Genomic DNA, 19,374 nt, shown 5'->3' with positions numbered 1-19,374 from the left:
AGAAATAAAAAATCCTAGAGTTATTTTGCAGAAAGTCAGGGTCCTTTGGAAAAATAAGAAAATCATGGACTTCCCTGGTGGCGCAGTGGTTAAGAATCCGCCTGCCAATGCAGGGGACACGGGTTCAAGCTCTGGTCCAGAAGATCCCACATGCCACAGAGCAACTAAGCCCATGCACCACAACTACTGAGCCTGCACGCCACAACTACTGAAGCCCGCACGCCTGGAGCCTGTGCTCCGCAACAAGAAGAGCCACCGCGATGAGAAGCCCGCGCACCACAGTGAAGAGCAGCCCCTGTTCGCAGTAACTAGAGAAAGCCTGTGCGCAGCAATGAAGACCCAGTGCAGCCAAAAAAAAAAAAAGGTTACAAGCTGAATTGCAAGCTCTGTTTACACATATCCCTAAACCACTGGGCGAGTTCTATAAATACATGTGCCTATGATAATGCAAAAATTACTATCTTATTTAGCTGTACCACAAATACCTGAAAAGTCTAAAAATAAAACCCCAAATTGTATTCAAATGTGTAATACAAAGTTACAATCTGTAAGAGAAAAATTATTTCATGAAACCAGAAGTAATACATTTTGTTCAATTCTATATTCAATATTAGAATGCCATTCTATCATCTCTGACTTCTACAAAACAACCAATACCAGAGTATAAGACCTCCAACTTTAAAACCTCTGAATTTTTCAAGGAGGTAACTGATCATGGATTTTCACCTTAATTCTCAGGAGTATATTATGCTAATAATCATCACCTCTGTCCCACGGCAGCTAATTCGTCTAGTACTACACTACAGAATCAGCCCTTTTTCAGCGAGTTATAGGGCTCTCAATGTAACAGGTGCTCAGTAAATAGTCCCATTAATTTGCTTCCATTTTTCTTACTGAAATTTACACTGCTTTCCTTCCTCTCAAACCTATCCATAGTGCTTGTGTTTCAACCCTCCTTTTCGTAGTTAAAAAAAAAAAAAAAAAATCCCTTCCATCCTTAATTTCTTCACAAAATACTCTCATCCTTGCCTTAACGGAAATGTAGTCTTCTCTTCGGGTATACTGCTTCATCCTTAACCCTACCAAGTGGAATATGCCCGATTCTTCTACAGAACATATATCTTAGGATCAGAAGGTACAATCAGCCCGTTTCCTAATGCCACCATTATTCCTTCACTTTTGTGTAAAAATCTCTGCTCCTGAAAAATCTCACCTCGTGAAATCTGACTATATCATGTACTAAGTCAGAAAAGGAAAACAGGTATCTTTCTAAGTGCCTCAACTCTGATCAATCATTAGTGGCTGCTGATGGGTGAATTCTGAGCACCTGTTCAAGTTCAGTTTAAAACAGAGAGGGGAGAGAAGAGGGAGGGAGGGAGGGAGGGGGGAGAACAAGAGTATGCAGGGACTGATTAGCAACATCCACCAAAGGCTCTGCACTAGGTGAGGAAGAGCAGCCAGCCCTGCTCTAACAGCTTTCCTCACACTCACTAGAGACTCTGACCCCAGGCTTTTGACTCTGGTCCATCCCAAGTCCTTTCCGTTTCCTAAGTTCCCTGGAGGTCTGCGTAGATGGCCAGTCAGAATCCCAGCTTTCAGGACACCACTCTACTCTCTACTTCTCTAGTCACTCTTCATTCCCGTGTGGGCTCCTGTTCCTGGCCTCTCAAATTTTAATATTCTCTGGAGTTTAACTCTTCTATTTCATTTTTGTGATACATTAACTAATGACTTTTGGCGTGAAAAACAGTGTTCTACAGAACCCGAAATATGGTGGCCATATAATGTATAATCCAAGTATTTGGGGGAATCCAAGGGGAATGACATTAGCGATTACATCAGGAAAAAAAATCACGCAGACATGAACTCAAAAGACATATTCTGAGGTGTAATTTTCAGGATTCAGAAATTGAGATTTATAGCTTTAAAAATTAAGTAGAGAATGTGTAGGAGTGGCAAAATTAGCACTTCAGACAGTTAAATTTTAAAACTTTGAAAGAATGTCCAGAGTACAACTGAAATGAAACTCAAGAGGAAGAAAGGTTGAGGCTAGAGATACAAATTACACTTACACACACACACACACACACACACACACACACGCAAAGAGAGTTGCAGAGAAAGAGGAGTATGTCAACAGTAGCAAAATCCACTGAAGTGGAATCATCCAGAACAATGATGTAAGGCCAAAGACCAAACCTTTACAATTATCAATTAAAATTTTACAATTACTTATATTTAAGAACTCAGGTTCACTTACCTAAAACTAATAACAAACTTCATTTGAGTATCAACAACAAATTCACTTGAGAAACAATCTGAAGAATTCTAATCAATTAAGTAAAAAGAAAAGCTAGAAAATAAACACAAGCTCTACCTTTTTAAAATTAATACCTGTATAATGCCTTCTAACTTCTAACATGCTTTACACAAACACCTCATAGTTTTATGATATTTTACAGTCTAAATATGATTAAGACTAAGAAAATCTAAAAAGAATTAGTAAAGTTCTGTTGATCAATTTCTTCATTCAAATATGTTACCGTGCCTTCACCAAAGTTAACAGAATCCGAATGAAAAGATAAGCTATCAAATACAAACGTTCTTTTTAATCTCTGAAAGTACTCAGACTGTATTTCAATATACCTGCTTGATATAAACCCCACTCCGAGAGAACAGATCCACCAACTCGGGATGATGCTTGCTATTCTGGCTTCCATGACCCAGGGTGAAATTTGTATTATCTCCCCAAGTGTAGACATCCGTAGGATCTAAAATGAAAATTAGTTTTTATCCTCTTTTACATTTTAAACAAGTATCAGTGTAGTTTAATTACAGATATACTCCACTCATCAGTTTACCTCAAACATGATTCTTCACAAAAACTAATTTAATTACCACATTTAGAAAGATACGACCAACCCTCTCTTTTAAATTATGAATCTAATAATTTACTATTTAACTCTAATAATAGAAATCAGAAAATCCAATTCAGCACAGGCCTGTCCCAATGTAAGCAATCTAACACTTCACCCTTGTTTCTTTAGCGGTTAAAGTTTAACTGCCAAATGATTAAAATACCACCCGCCATATCCACCTAGTTTCCATGAAAATAATACATATAATTATTTAAATGTAAAATGTTATTAAAACATTTAATATATAAATGTTCTAAATGAAGCAAACATGATATTAGTTCCTATTTCTACAGAAGCATCATCTTCCAATAGTTTACTCCTGATAGATGCAAAATCACTCTAGAGATTAGGCCAATATCCATTAAACTGGGCTAAAACTTAATCACAGCTAATATGATACAAATCTTCATTTTTATTTTGGAAGGCTTATAAAGTTCTTGAATGGAATTGTAACTGTAACTTGCAATATAGTGTCCAAGACAGAAATAAAAATGAAGAACATGTCGTTACTTAGCTTGCTGACTAGTTAAAATGCAAAATTAACTAGTGCCCCCATTTAAATCTCTTCTCCTTTTCAGTGAATTTCCATTACCAAAGCTCACAGGGCGAAAACACTGCAGAGGTTAAGTGCAATGAGAAGAAGGAACACGTGCGTAGAAGAATCACTTCCTTTCCCCTCTACCTCAAAGGCCGCTACTTTCTGAAGGCACATCAATGGCTTTAGAGTAGTTACAATTCTAGCTGCCTTCCCTTTTTAGGTTGTGTTTTTACACTTATACAAAGAAATGAACATTGAATCTGAAAAATGTAAAATAAACCAAAGTGCTCTGAAAGAAAACCAGAGTTATCAACCAACATATACCAGAGTAAAAGTTCTTTGCAGATATCCACACAAATTTTCTCAGGTATTTCTATAACAATAAAATTTCATTTAACTTTTCTAAGCTGTACCTCAATGGAATATATTTGTGGAATTTTCTTACCGGTATTTCTGAATACTACATGAGCTGGTCTATCCTTCATTACAAGATCCAAAGCTGACAAGCCTTCTTTATCTTGAATATACAGACTAACACCACGCTTAAAAAAAAGGAAAAAATATGTGTGTGTATATATCAATATATATGTATTTTTTAATCATTTACCTATAATCAGTAATTTATCAAAAAGTCAGATGATCAAACCCATAAATACATTAAAAATAAACATTTAATAACAATTATCTCCTATGCTCATACACATTTATTTCTCACATAAAAGAAAACTAAGAGAAATTGAATATCCAATTCTTGGGGAAATAAAGAAGAACCAGAAAACGTGAACAAATAAAATAACATTTAAAATCAAAATGAAAAAAAAAAATCAAGATGAACTAGATATGAAAGTTTTCTGTGATAAGGCAGGTCAGTTACCGAGAAGGCCCTAACTTTTGCTCTGGGTCTACATGTGTATGTACACACACACATGCTTTTTTTTTTTCGTATTTAAAGAGCCAAACTCCACATCCAGCTAAGGGCTGTAAAGATTTCTATACAATGGCAAACAATACTTACTTTTTATATATATGTTTTTTAGGATTTACTGTATATAATGTGATCACCTATGCTCCACCTTTTTGCCTTGAATTCTATTACATCTATTACTGACATGAAGAAAATTATATTCTTTTGTTTCTACTTGTGTGATACATATTTTTATATTTTTCCACTTAAAATTTTCAGAGCATTGTCTCTTATCACTTATAGTTAGATTGTATCAAAAAAAAAACCCTGAGAATGCACGTGTGTGTGTGTTTTAAGAATGAATTTAATCTGTAGTTATATCTCCAGAATTCAAACATGAAACAGAACATTTTCTGTCCCATTTATTTAAGGCAGTTATTAGCACACCCTATCCCTAGCACCATATTTACTGTTTTTAAAATATAACTGGAGGAGGGGAGAAATAGAGCAATGTTCAACTCATATTATTATTACTACATAGTTTTTTAAATACAAAATGTACTCATTTTCATAAATAACTTTTAATATTTGCTGGTAGTTCAATAAGGCATTCAACAATAATTTTCACTCGTGTGAGTGATCACTGCCTATCCATCTACACACACAGTTTACCTGGGCAGTTACAGGTTGAGATGAACCATGAAGTTTTTAAACTCTAACCACAACATACTGGAATACTCTTTTTGGGTTACTTAAGAAAGAGAATCTCCTCTTACCTCGTAACAATGGATTTTAATAAATTAAAATCAAGATGGTTCCAGATGGTTATAACACTTGATTTCACAAGGGTTGTCAATGAACAAAAATACTCGTTAGTGAGCTAACAAATAAAACAAAATTCAGAAGTGATCTAAGATCTTAACAAATTTAAAAGTGTATGTTGGGGCTTCCCTGGTGGCGCAGTGGTTGAGAATCCGCCTGCCGATGCAGGAGACACGGGTTCGTGCCCTGGTCCGGGAAGATCCCACATGCCGCGGAGCAACTAAGCCCGTGAGCCATGGCCGCTGAGCCTGTGCGTCCGGAGCCTGTGCTCCGCAACGGGAGAGGCCACAACAGTGAGAGGCCCGCATACCGCAAAAAAAAAAAAAAAAAAAAGTGTATGTTGCCTACTACTTTCAAAGTCAGATATAATAAATCCATGTGGGAAGACCTGAGCTTGGCCTTTATAAGGGTAGGAAGGGTAGATTCCAGGGCAGAGTGTTCCAAGCTACGAATCTGGCAAATAGGATCCCAGAAACTTAGATCCCTGGAGAGTTTACTGTATCAGTTTTATAAATTTGTCCTAAACTTTATATATATACCAACTGGACCCTAATAAGACTACATACAGTTGCATCATCCTAAGTAGCCCCAACTGCATAAAGGACTAGGAACACTTTTTTGCCTTTACAGCTCCCTACATATGGTGGTCTCTGACACTTTCTAATATGCTCACCTTAAACTCTAAAGGTAGTAGGATCAGTGTGTTGTCTAGTCTATCCCATTTACTAAAAGATCACCCCTTTACATATCCCCAAAATAGTAGGTAAGTTCATTACCTTATTAAATAGTATCTAAGTATAACCAAAAAAACAACCAACAAACAAGCAAAGAAAAGGATTCTGTCTTTTTTTTCCCCATTACAATATCCCTAGCATAGCACTTAGATCATTGCCTAATACACATTAGGCACTAAAAAAACAATGTATTCCAAATACTTTACAAACAGTATATCACTTAATCTACACAATCTTATGATTCAGCGAGTTCTTCCATTTACAAATGGGAAAAATTAAAGCAAGTTCTTCCAGGTTAGTAATATAAGTAAACCACCAATATAAAAGAAAAATGGTATAGAGGTAACAGACACAGCAGGACCCTACAAACATAAACATGCCTCCTGTCACGGAATCAAGAAGGCAATGAAAAGCTGCATAAGATATGCTGTTTCTACTCTGGCTTTTGGTAGACAAGAAGTTTCTGCTGAGGTTTTTTATCTTTGGCAATCAGGAACTGATAGCATGGGTGTTTATTTATTGTACAATTTCAGCACTTAATTTTAAAATTTCATACCTATAAAGCTTTTATCAAATGTCATTCATTTAAAATGTGTTTTTCTGTATAGTCTCTTTTTGCTAGTCCATAACACCTCAAATGCTCGCGCTATCACCAGAAGTGGAACGGACATGAACACCCCTATCACTGCAGCCCTTCCAATTAAAGGAGTGTTAAAAGGGGGAAGAAGTCTGTGCTGAAAAAACGCAGGTGGCTTACAGCAGCAGGCGAATACTAAATGGCTGCGGGAGGTTTCTGCGGGAATACTGCCGTCAGTGGGAAGCACCCGTGTGAAGCGTCTATCACGGATCAGAAGGACTCCGGTGGTAATAAGACAGTCAAGCCGAGAGCAAGGTGGCCCAAGGCACAATCTCCTGGCTTCTCCCAGCCAGAGTGGCGAGGATGACTGAGGATTTCTAAAGGGAAATGAAACCCAAAGGGAGGGAAGGTCCAAAGTTCAGACCAGAACCCAGTTCAAACTGAAGCCCCAAATCCTAACACAGGAACGGCAACCCCTAGGACCGCAGAAAATCCAAGGACGCTCTCAAGCTTGAAAGGATTGGCAGTCATCCAATTTTCCAGCAGAAACTGGTGGGAAAGGGTAAAGTTGAGCTGACAGATGCTGTAACTCTTACTAACACAGCTTTTCCTATAAAAGAGATTACAATACGGGAATTAAACTGATACCCAAAGGTTTTAGATGTAAGAGGAATTTAACACTACTATTAATAAACTTAAGAGAAGTTTTTCTTCACTGAAACTCCCTGGGGGGAAAAACAATAAGGAAGGTACCACTATTATCCTCTTTTTATAGATGAAACTAAGGTTCAAGGTTTAGTAACTCATCCAAGAAGACTCAGTAAGTAGTAAACCTAGATACTTTAGCTCCAAAAAAGGATATTTTGCTATTAACACATACTGAAAATTATTTTGATCAGTAAATGTTACCACCTAAAGACCACTATGTAAACAATTTTTCTGAAGTCAAAAACAGACACCAGGACTTCCCTGGTGGCACAGTGGTTAAGAATCTGCCTGCCAATGCAGGGGACACAGGTTCCAGCCCTGGTCCGGGAAGATCCCACGTGCCACGGAGTAACTAGGCCCGTGCGCCACAGCTGCTGAGCCTGCGCTCCTGGTCCAGGAAGATCCCACACGCCACGGAGCACTAGGCCCGTGCGCCACAGCTACTGAGCCCACATGCCACAACTACTGAAGCCCACACACCTAGAGCCTGTGCTCCACAACAAGAGAAGCCACCGCAATGAGAAGCCCGCGCACCGCAAGGAAGAGTAGCCTCCCCTCGCTGCAACTAGAGAAAGCCCGCTCGGAAACGGTCACCCAACGTAGCCAATCAATCAATCGATCAATCAACCAACCAATAAATAAAATTTAAAACAAAAACAAAAAACAGACACCAAAGATAAAGACACTGAAGATAAGCACCCGAATGCCCTAATGTGACCACAAGTGCCTTGAGGACAGGAACTGCTTTGTTCTTCTCTGCTCCTCCACAAACACGACTAAATGCCTACATACACACAAGCTAATTGTTCAATTTAAAACTCATGACTTCTAACCGTTTTAAATTTGCATTCATTAGTGAAATGACATCCATCGGGCTATATATCAAAACAATTCATATTATTTGGCTAAACAGTACAACAAACCTAGATTTAATCTACCTGATGGAAAATTTAAAATAAACTGACTCTCTTTTTTAGAGGTAGATTTTTTTTTTAAATAAATTTATTTTATTTTTGGCTGCGTTGGGTCTTTGTTGCTGCACGCGGGCTTTCCCTAGTTGCGGCGAGCGGGGACTACTCTTCATTGCGGTGCGCGGGCTTCTCATTGCGGTGGCTTCTCTTGTTGCGGAGCACGGGCTCTAGGTGTGTGGGCTTCAGTAGTTGTGGCTCACGGGCCTAGTTGCTCCACGGCATGTGGGATCTTCCTGGACCAGGGCTCGAACCCATGTCCCCTGTATTGGCAGGCAGATTCTTAACCACTGTGCCACCAGGGAAGCCCTGATTCTAATTATTTTTTTAAAGAACTATAAAAACTTTATCCTAGCCAAACAAGAAATAAACACACTACTCAAAACATAGCCCCTAAGTGATTTCAATAACCAGTGCCCTTTTAAAGTAGATAATAATATACAAAAGGAAACTGTATTTCTTAAAAATACTAAAAGATAAATAGTACTGAGTAAATGACAAAGTGGGATTTACTTCAAAATAACATGGGGTGGAGAAAGTCACTGGAGTCCTACATAACACAAAACTGGCCAACAGTTCATGATACATTGTAAACTTTGGTATATGTTTAAAATTTTACATCATAAAAGGTTTAAATTAAAAGGATGTATGAGGGCTTCCCCGGTGGCGCAGTGGTTGAGAGTCCGCCTGCCGCGGGTTCGTGCCCCGGTCCGGGAGGATCCCACGTGCCGCGGAGCGGCTGGGCCCGTGAGCCGTGGCCGCTGAGCCTGCGCATCCGGAGCCTGTGCTCCACAACGGGAGAGGCCACAACGGTGAGAGGCCCGCGCACCGCAAAAAAAATTAAAAAATAAAAAATAAAAGGATGTATGAGATTTGAATTCTAAAGATGAGTTATAATAGTAAAAGCTATCAAACAATTGATAAGAACTCAAATCTCTTTTGGAAAGTAAGTGGAATATGAATATATGAAAAAGATTAAGAAAAACACATGCCAGACCAAACAGTTTTAAATAAACAAATGACACTTACCTTCAATAGAGACCAAACACAATCAATATGTCCATAAAAAACACTTCTATGCAAAGCTGTCCATCCTGACTCCTTGTCTTTCACCAGTGGATCCACTCCTTTCTCAATAAGCCAATCTAACACTCCTTTCTTTCCACAGGAGGAAACAAGGTGGAGGGCGTTTCTGCCAAAGGCGTCCTTGATAGTTGCAGCATTGTAACAATGACTGGAGAGAAAGGCCTTAATCTGGTTTTCACTGCCCTTTGTTACCACAGAAAGGACATCCAAAGCGTGCTTCAGGGATCGACATTTTGACGTGCAGTCAGGGATGGAAGAATTCATCCTAATTGTTTTTATACAGCTTACTTCTTCTCAACAGTCAGATAATTTTTAAAAATAAAAAAGCCAGGACACAAAGGTGCTATTCAGAAAGATTTATAGAGAATAAATGGCCTGTTTAGGATTATAATTTAATCCTCATGGCAACAGTATAAAACTATATAGATTTGTACAATTTATTTTGGCACTTAAATCCAAAAATTATAAATAGCCCTATAAAGTTTATATCAAACACAAGTTCTTTATTTTAAAAAAAACCTTCCACAGTTTATAAATTATTCCTGGAGTCAAGCACCAAGGGGGAGGAGGAGGGGAACTCCCCCTCCACACCGTCCGATCCTTTTAAATATCCATAATTGCAAGTGTGACCTATAAGAGAAGGAGAAAGATAAAGTGAAAAATACACAATCTATCTCTTGCTCAAGTATTTTACAATACAATTACTTCTATATTTAAGTGCCCCTAATTCCTATTTCAAAAACAAACAAGCAAATAAATGAGCCTAGCAACTCCTCACCGATAGAATCTGACTGACGTTAGCCGCTCCTCCTTCCCTGTGATATTTTCTCCCCATGGAATGTGTGGCAAAGATAGAGCTTCACTGACAAAAGCTCGACCTCCTCTCCCAGTTTTGATAAGGGAGGTTAGTTCTGCTCGGCCACAAGCCTGATTGAAAGGTGGCTCCATCCACCTCCACCCAAGAAAGTTGAGGAGGAAAGGGAAGTGGATCCACTTGGCAGCAACCCTCCAGCCTGTTTGCCCGGATTCTACAAAGGTTACCATACAGATAACTGGAAGGGTCCAAGGGCTCTCGCATCCGTGGTACGTCTAAGTTATGTGACTTCCCTCACACTTTATATCAGAATCCAGACACGTACATGTGGAGTGATGACGTTAATGCATTTAATCAGGACCCCCAAAACGGAGGCCACACGAGTGGCCTCACCCACATCACAAATCTAAACCTGTCAGTCTGCACCTACAGGACACACCTGTCAAGGAAACCTAACACCAACCAACCCTCCACCTCACTCTAGAAAACAGGACTTACATGCTTATTAGGAAACCACATCCCCCATCTTCTGGCCGAGCGCACCCTGCTTCAGGGTTGCCTCTTCTAACATTCTGTAAGTCTCTCTTGCCCAAAATCCCTTGGAAGACTGCTTCACTGCCAGGGAGCACTGACTCCCCCACCCCACCCCGCCCTGGCCGCAATCCATGCTTCCCCTCGAAAAAAGGACACCCAAGTCGTTACTAAATTGTTTTAATTTTGTCATTTGACAGGAGAGAGAGAAAATGAGAGAGAGAGGGAGGAGGGCAGGAAGGGAGGAAAGGAGAGAGAGAGAGAGAGAGATGACTTTGTGCTATTCCTGTGTTTGAAGTGCTTTTCAAGCCCTGGAATTGTAGTCACCTGTCCATTTCAAAGGTAACTTTTAAAAGAAATGCACTTCAAAGCCACCTTGATATTGTTTTTCAGATGGCCACAGTTTTGCATTATCTGCTCTGTTATTGTTGCTAATATCAATAAATTTAACTAACCATGTTAAAAACAAACAAACTTTCCACTGATAGAAAAAGTTTTCACATACTGAGATATGGGGAAGTCATTCTGGCTTATACGTGACTTGGCTTGAACTATATGCTAATAACTAAAACAGCCCGGTCTTGTGGCCTGTCAAACACACATTGTACATTTGCTTTAACCATTAAAGAAGAGTGTCGCTCATCATGCAGTAACACAAAAGGTTAAGTTGCAACCCACTGCAGAAGCCCACTGACAGCACATCCTGAGGGAAATTCAGGATGGGAAAGACAGGATGAAGCATTCTATGCTTTGGATCTACAGGCTCCTAGGTAGGTAAGAAGATCAGATTCTTCTTGCACCTCCCCATACACAGGAAAACACTAAAATCATTAACATGAGGTATCTGTTCTTTGTGATTAGCAGTAATCTTTTACCAAGATGTATGCTTGACTACATGTATTTAAACACTACAAGTATTTAAAACATACATAAAAAATTTTAAAGACAAAAAAGGAGAAAATTTTTCCTTAAAATATCATCTCTACAAATCATTGAGACCAACAGAATAAAAGTCAAAGAATATGACCACATTTCTCAAAAAAAGGCGGGGGTGGATTTAAATGGATTTTTAAAAAGAAAGAGACTCACATCATTCAAAAGAGATGTAAATTAAAACTATAATGAGACACCATTTTTATCTATCAGAATGACAAAGATCAAAAAGATTGATATTACTATGTATTGACAAGGTTGTGAAGAAATAGAAACTCTACTCCATTGTTGGTGAGTATAAATCAGTACAGTCTTTATGGACAGCAATTTAGTAATATTTAATAAAATGTAAAATGCACATTCCTTCTGACTCAGTTTTACTCCTAAGAATTTATCCTGTAAAACTATATCCATGTGTGAAATGGCATAAGTACAAGAACATTCATTGCATCACTGCATGGAAAAAACCTAAATAGTTAAAAGATAGTTATGGCATGTCCATTCAACAGAAGATTATTCATGTATCAAAAAGAATAAAGTAGCTATACATTTTCTAATATGAAATAATCTGCAAAATATATTGTAAACTGTCTCTTAAAACTAGATGTATCTGTAATTCCACGTATGAGAAAATGTACATGTAAATATATATTTATGCTTGAATATGCATGAAAGATGTTTGGAGGAATACACAAGAAAATGGTTAATAGTGGTTGCTCTAGGGAAGACCACCAATGGCTGGAGACAGATATGGAAGGCAGACTTACTTTTTACTACTACTAACCTCTTCTGAATGCTTTACCATGAATATGTATACCTATTTTAAAATAAACATCTTAAAAATATAAATAAGTGCTAATATATTGACTAAAGAGGGCACAGGAAAGTCTAGGAAACTCAACCATCATACATGAGCCTCTAGCTTTTTTCCAATATGCTAATGTGTCTGCTTTGCCCATTCAGATCTGGAGAAATGAAGTATCATTGTCAACTACTTGAAAAGCTACTAGCCTTCAGCTGCTTCACTTCCTGTTAGAAAACTAACCACCAATACATTAGAAATTTTATATCTAGAGTGGACTACTTTACTCTAAGCATTTCTCCATCATCTTTTTATTTATCATCTCCTAATTATCTTCTTCTTTCAATATTTTTGTGCTCTGGATTTTAAATTAGTAGTGAACCCATCTATAGTGCCTAGATTTTAAAGTTTTTATGGTAGAAATTCTACATAAATTCTCTTCTCCAAGGTATCAAATTAAGTTCCACAGAATATTTTTTCCATTTTAATTTATTTTAAAAATACAGTCGGCTCTCCATATCTGCATGTTCCACAACCGTGAACTGAACCAAGCTTCAACTGAAAATATTTTAAAATTCCAGAAAGTTCCAAAAAGAAAAGCTTGAATTTGCCTCATCCTGGCCAACTATCTACATAGCATTTTCAACTATAGTTCACCCTTGAACAACACAATGACCCTCTTACAGCTGGCTTTCCCTATACTAGGTTCCTTGGATTCACGGTTCAACACCTGCAACTTCAACCAAAGGCAGACCCTGTAGTACTGCAGTACACATTTACTGACGAAAATCCGAGTGTGAGTGGACCCATGCTCTTCAAACCCATGTTGTTCAAGGTTCAACCGTATTTACATAGCACTGACATTGTATTTAGATATTCTAAGTAATCTAGAGATGATTTAAAGTATACTGGAGAATATATGTAGATTATATACAAATACTATGCCATTTTATATAAGGGACTTGAGCATCTGTAGATTTCGCTATCCGATGGGGTCCTAGAACCAATGCCCCGGTGATACCAAGAGACTACTGTATTTATCTGAATGACAGAGGAAAAACGGTTATACAACTATTTAGAGTGACACAAGTGAGTTTACATATATGTACAGGAAAAATTTCTGTGCACCAGCCATAAATATTCCAAATCTGTATTTTCCACTCCCATTTCAAACCACACAAAGTCAGAAATCCTAAACCTAACTAGTTCTTAACTATTCTGATTCCCCATCTGGAAATGATAGCACAGAACCAGACAACTCCTAGTCCTTTCTAGCTCCAGTTCTGTTTCTACTAGACTACATATAAATAAGCAAAGTGCTTGGTAGTTAGTTGACATGAAGAAAAAAGTACCAAAGCCTCAAGTAGTTTAAACTGTTTAAACTGGAAAACATGACAGATGGCAAAATAGTCACATGTAGTTAATTTCAGCCCTTTGAGGCTCTAAAATTTTGCCATCTTTGTGTTTTCAGTGTCTTCCTAATACCTGAAAGGAACTGCTTATGTGAATAACTCAAACCCTACAGGAAATAATTAAGATACAAGAGAAAAGAATTCCCTAATTTGTTACTATACATAATTCAAGCACTTAAAAGGGAAAAAAGAATATTAAACATAAACAAAAGTGATACTATACCATAATATATAATGAGAGAGGCACATACAGACTACTATGAACATAAATTAGGAAGGGACTAAGTGACTAAGTAAGAGCTAAGAGCTAACATTTCTTAGAATCCTACATATTTGGATTCAAATATAGCAATGCCAGCTGTTACCAATTACGTAACTCTACAAATTACATAATCTCTCCAAGCCTTCATTTCTTCTCCTGAAAATGGAGACAATGCCACCAACCTCAAAGGGTTACCGTAATGATAAATAAAGCTGCTTATCATGGTATCTGCTACCAAATGTACATTCAACTAATAGCAGCTTTTATTACTATCATTTCTTCGGTAACAAAAAGATAACAAATTTTTATTCCAAAGTTCATGTTTGTGCTTCAATGTCTCTGCTACTAGTTTCCATGCATTCTTCTCCTGTGAAACCACACATACTAAGGTTACTAATGACCTCCAAATTGCCAAATCCTTTTGGTAACGTTACTTGACTTCCCTGCTTTCGAGTCATGACCACGACATTCTCGTAAGGAATCTAGAAAGGAGTACTGAAAGCACAGGGAACCGCTGAAGCATTTACGCATGGGACCTCTCTCCTACCACTTCTTCCAAGGGCATTTTCCCTTCCCCTGACCTTCAAATATTAGGCTCCTCTCAATGTTCCACCTTCAGTCTTCTTTCCCTCTCTAATTCATACTCACCCTGCATAATTTCAATCTCTTCATGTTAACTTTAACCTGTGCTCATAATTCTCCAATCTGTCTCCTGCCCTCACATCTTTCCTAAATTCCTGGCCCAATGCCTACTGTTAATCTTATTCACGCTTTCAACAAATGCTTATTGAAGGCAAAGAAAGCAAAGGAAATACTTATTAAGCATGTGATATTTTACATCAAAGAGGTTAAGTAAGCCACCCAAATCACACTAACAGTAAAAGAGGAGTTAGAATTCAAACACAGATCTATCTCACAGTGAAGTCCAAGCTGTTTCTACAACACTATGCTGCCTCTGCAGTCACAGGTCACAAGGTGCTGCGGAAACAAAAATACACAGGACTTAAATATTCTAGATATTCTAGTACAGACTCATGGATAATATTTAAGTGAAAATATAGCTCATTTAACAACTGTATTGACTGAACAAGATTTATTCTCTATTACGCAGTCTCTACCATCAGTGGGGCACAGTTTGGTAGAGGAGAATGATTTTTATTTAAGCAAGTACTAAAAACAAAACATGATTAAAACGTTATGATAAAGATATAACAAGTGACTCATAGGAATGGGGAGTCAACAAGAGGGATAAAGGGAAGATTCCCCAAAGGAGATGAGATGAGTATGTGTTTGCCTGATAAATTCAGGGCCAGTGGGCATTTGAGGCAGAAGTAACAGTAAATATAAAAGCACTAAAATCACCTTGGTCCGTTCTGAAAATTCTAAGTAACTCAGAAGACAGAAATGCATAAGGCCTAATATATACAGAGGGATGAACTAGATTATAGACAACCTTATGTGCCTTTCTTCAGGGATAATGAAAGTGAGCAGTTCAGAAACACATTTAGGACCTTGAGTTGACAAGATGTGGACTACTCGATTTCTGGCCGGACTACAGATAGAGCAGCCGGGAAGAGGAGTAAAGGGTAAATACTTCGTACATCAGAAAAATAAAACAAACTGGAAACAAAAGCAGCAAATAGAAATGAAAGGAGAAGACTTTTGCTTTATATGTGGTGAATACGAAGCGTTGATGAAAAACTGAGGTGGAAGCGTGTAGCTAGCTACACAGGTGATCGTTAACCTTGAGACTGGTCCACCGCAAAGGCGCCAGCCAGTAGACGCTGGGCCCTCAGCAATGGCTCACAGTCCTATTTAACCTTGCTGAAGAGTTCAGATATCGCCCTAAAACACAAATCTGAGCATGCTATTCTCTCACAGATCCAAGACCGAAATGAACCAATATCTATATTTCATGTGTTAATAGCCTTGTGACCTCAGGAAGAGGATGCCAGTTAGACTTGGCAACTACGTAGCACACAAAGTTCAGACTGTGAATTCAGAACACTGAGCTAGTAACCACTAACTAAGTGACCCTGGGCACATAAAGGCTGCCCAAGCTTCAATTCTCTCACTTGTAAAAAGGGAATAAAAACTATTTATCTCCTGAGTTGTTCTGAAAAATAAATGAGACAATTCACGCACATGTAAGCACCCAAGTTACGAAGGAAAAAGGAACATAGTGATATCATATACTGATCAAAAAAACAATAACTGTATCAAGGTCCTTTCGGCTTGGAATGTTTTTGCCCAAACCTTTACAGGGCTGCCAATTTGTCCAGGGCTTACAAACATTACATCTACCATCTGTTGAACTTCCACGCGAACAAGCACAGTGCTTTACGTAAATGAACTAATTTAATCCTCTTTCCAGCCTGTATTGCCCTGTATGTATTAACTAAGAATTGGGTTCCTATTATCTTACATGTATTAACCTACGAATTGGGTTCCTATTATCTAAAACCTTGGTCAAGTAGCTTAATCTTCCTAATCCTCCATTTCTTCACCTGCAAAATGAGGATGACAACACGCCCTGTGAAAGTGTGGGCCCTGACTACACACATAAAGACTCTAAGCTCCTCAAAGCAGGCAAGAGAATGCCGTACTTACCCACATCTGTCCCGAAATATAATACGTATTCAATAAGTAGGCTTGTAGTTTTAAAGAGCTCTCTAAAATCAAAATATCTTCCCTATAAACTTGTATCTATATTAACTGTCACAAAGCTACAAATTATAGTGACTCATAATTGACGAATTTAAAAAATTTTAAATTCCTTCTGTAAGCCCTGAAAATAGTTCGCATAATTTTAAAACATCAAGACTTACTACTTTAGGAAATTAATAATTTAGCTTTATCAATATTTTATTTTATTCTGTTTTCTCAATTATTCTCTGGGTACAAAGGATAGAAACTTCAATGTTTTATTAGTGCAAAACCCAGTTTCACAACTGGACAATTCCCCAAATTCTAGGGGGCAAGCACATCTCTGGAGTGGCAAAGAATTACTGTCCTATTAATGATAATAAAGGGACTTTCCTGGCAGTCCAGTGGTTAAGAATCCGCACTTCCACGGCAGGGGTGCGGGTTCGATCCCTGGTAGGGGAACTAAGATACCGCATGCCACATGGCACGGCCAAAAGATGATTAAAAAAAAAAGGGGGGGGGGGCTTCCCTGGTGGCGCAGTGGTTGAGAGTCCACTTGCCGATGCAGGGAACACGGGTTAGTGCCCCGGTCCGGGAAGATCCCACATTCCGCGGAGCGGCTGGGCCCGTGAGCCATGGCCGCTGAGCCTGCCCGTCCGGAGCCTGCGCTCTGCAACGGGAGAGGCCACAGCAGTGAAAGCTCTAACTTTGACATCATTTATAATTAACCAAATAACACTGAGCTCCTTATGTAATATGGTCTATTGAACTTTATGGTTCCGAAGCATAACGTAGAATTTAGCATACTGAAAGCCCTGGACAAAAGTTGTGTTTTTTGTTTTTTTAACATTTTTATTGTAGTATAATTGCTTTACAGTGTTGTGTTACTTTCTGCTGTATAACAAAGTGAATCAGCTCTATGGTATATCCCCATATCCCCTCCCTCGTGCGTCTCCCTCCCACCCTCCCTATCCCATCCCTCTAGGTGGTCGCAAAGCACTGAGCTGCTCCCTCTGCTATGTGGCTGCTTCCCACTAGCTATCTATTTTACATTTGGTAGTGTATATATGTGCATGCCACTCTCTCACTTCGTCCCAGCTTACCTTTCCCCCTCCGTGTCCTCAAGTCCATTCTGTACGTCTGCCTGGACACAAGTTTGTTTTTTAATGTTTAAATGGAAGAACAGTTTTTTAAATTCCTTGAAGTTAAGGGCTTTGACTAAATATCTGTACTTTCAGCAAATATCTATACTATAGTTCTTTTTGGAAAACATCTCTTTCTGCCCTTATCTGCCCTATATCAGTTCCTAAAACCTATTAAAAAATCAAAGAATTTAAAATTAAAAGGGCAGTGAAAAGATGAAGGAGCTATGGAAGGACGTGAATTTGCACATCATGGGCATAGAAACACTACCACTCACAAAAGTCACATTCTTTTAGAAATCTCGACTTTCAAACGCCCTACTTCCAGGCATAAGGAAAAAAAAAAAAAAAGGTGCTACATCAATCTCTGCTTCCTGAAAAATATCCTGTCCGGCTAACAACCTTTAAGTTTTACTACCTACGTTGGAAATCCAGAGTCACGGATACCGTGGGTTACTTGTTTCGCTGATGAACTAAAACTTTTTAGAAATCGGCAACATGATACAAGAACAAAACGCCTCTATCCTGGGTCCCCCCATCCCCCCAAAAAAGAACGGGTCCCTTTTCACATAACAGGTCGATTCACACTGAACTTCATCATTAGCCGCCCCAGACTAAACTAAAACTTCTGTGACGCCACGAAAGGGATAAGAGACGTGGGCGCCTCGAGGAATGGCTTCAAATTCAAGGCTCCAGGGGAAGTGACACGAGACAACTATCAGAAACTAGAAGCGCAACGTCGCTGGAGGGCTTGGCAGGCAGGACCGCAAGGTAGCGCGGCGCCCGCACAGACCATTCATTAGCTCCAAGCGGCGGCGGGGAGGCGGCCGCCGGGACCCGGGCCCCGCGGGCGGCCCCGCGCCGCCTCTCGCGGATCCCGGCAGCCTCGGCGCCGCTGAGTCCCCTCCCCGCGGCCCACCCGGGACACCGGCGCCCGCGGTCACCCGCACCCTCCGGAAAGATAACACTGTCCCGTCGCCCCACAACTCAAGGGACGCCGTTGCCTCTGCCCGTTCCGCACGGTCGGGCCGCGCCGAGCCCTCCCTCACCAGTCGCTAGATGAAAATGCTCCGGTGGTATCCGCGGGGTGGGCACACGGTCGCGCAGGGACTCATCCTCAGTGTAGGTAGCAGAAGAAGACGAAGGGCGCCAGTGGAGGCCGATCCCCAGGCCCGGGTCAGCTCCGGAAGCGGCTGCACCAACAGCCGCCGCGTCTACAGACGTCTAGAAAAGGGGCAGGGAGGAAGGGCCGGCACGGGCGGGACCCAGGAATAAGGCGGGCGCTGATTGGCTGGGGCTCGTGTATGCAGCAACAGCCGCCGTGTCTACCAACTTCTAGAAGAGGGGCAGGGAGGAAGGGCCGGCACGGGCGGGACCCAGGAATAAGGCGGGCGCTGATTGGCTGGGGCTCGTGTATGCCTGTGGAGGATTGGCTGGTGTCCGCCCAGAAGGCCTCGCGTGGCAGCACCTAAACTGAGGTCTTTCCCTGGCACCTTAAAGGAACTTGACTCCTCCGGCTTTGCGGTAGCCAGCAGTAGCCGGGAGCGGGGAAAGGCAGCGGCCGAGGACTCTAGGCC

General features: G+C 39.9%; 1 protein-coding gene across 7 annotated transcripts in view; it reads right to left on the bottom strand.

Moving 5' to 3' along the window:
* Positions 1 to 19,136, bottom strand: part of IBTK (inhibitor of Bruton tyrosine kinase) — a 98,704-nt gene extending 79,568 nt beyond the window's left edge. For all 7 annotated transcript variants that reach the window (XR_010836156.1, XR_010836157.1, XM_059083740.2 and 4 more), the window contains exons 1-4: positions 18,847 to 19,136; positions 9,199 to 9,885; positions 3,902 to 3,998; positions 2,647 to 2,771 (exon numbers count right to left, since the gene is read on the bottom strand). Coding sequence is in view for 5 of the 7 variants with exons in the window: in XM_059083740.2 (XP_058939723.1) it covers positions 2,647 to 2,771; positions 3,902 to 3,998; positions 9,199 to 9,519 (543 nt within the window). In the remaining 2 variants the exon portion in view is untranslated. The remainder of the gene's footprint in view (positions 1 to 2,646; positions 2,772 to 3,901; positions 3,999 to 9,198; positions 9,886 to 18,846) is intronic.
* Positions 19,137 to 19,374: the final 238 nt, after the last annotated feature.

Source organism: Kogia breviceps, chromosome 13 (genome assembly GCF_026419965.1).
Source record: "Kogia breviceps isolate mKogBre1 chromosome 13, mKogBre1 haplotype 1, whole genome shotgun sequence".
NCBI classification, from domain to species: domain Eukaryota; kingdom Metazoa; phylum Chordata; class Mammalia; order Artiodactyla; family Physeteridae; genus Kogia; species Kogia breviceps.
Note: the sequence above shows the minus strand (reverse complement) of the source record. Positions and strands in the feature narration are given on the sequence as shown.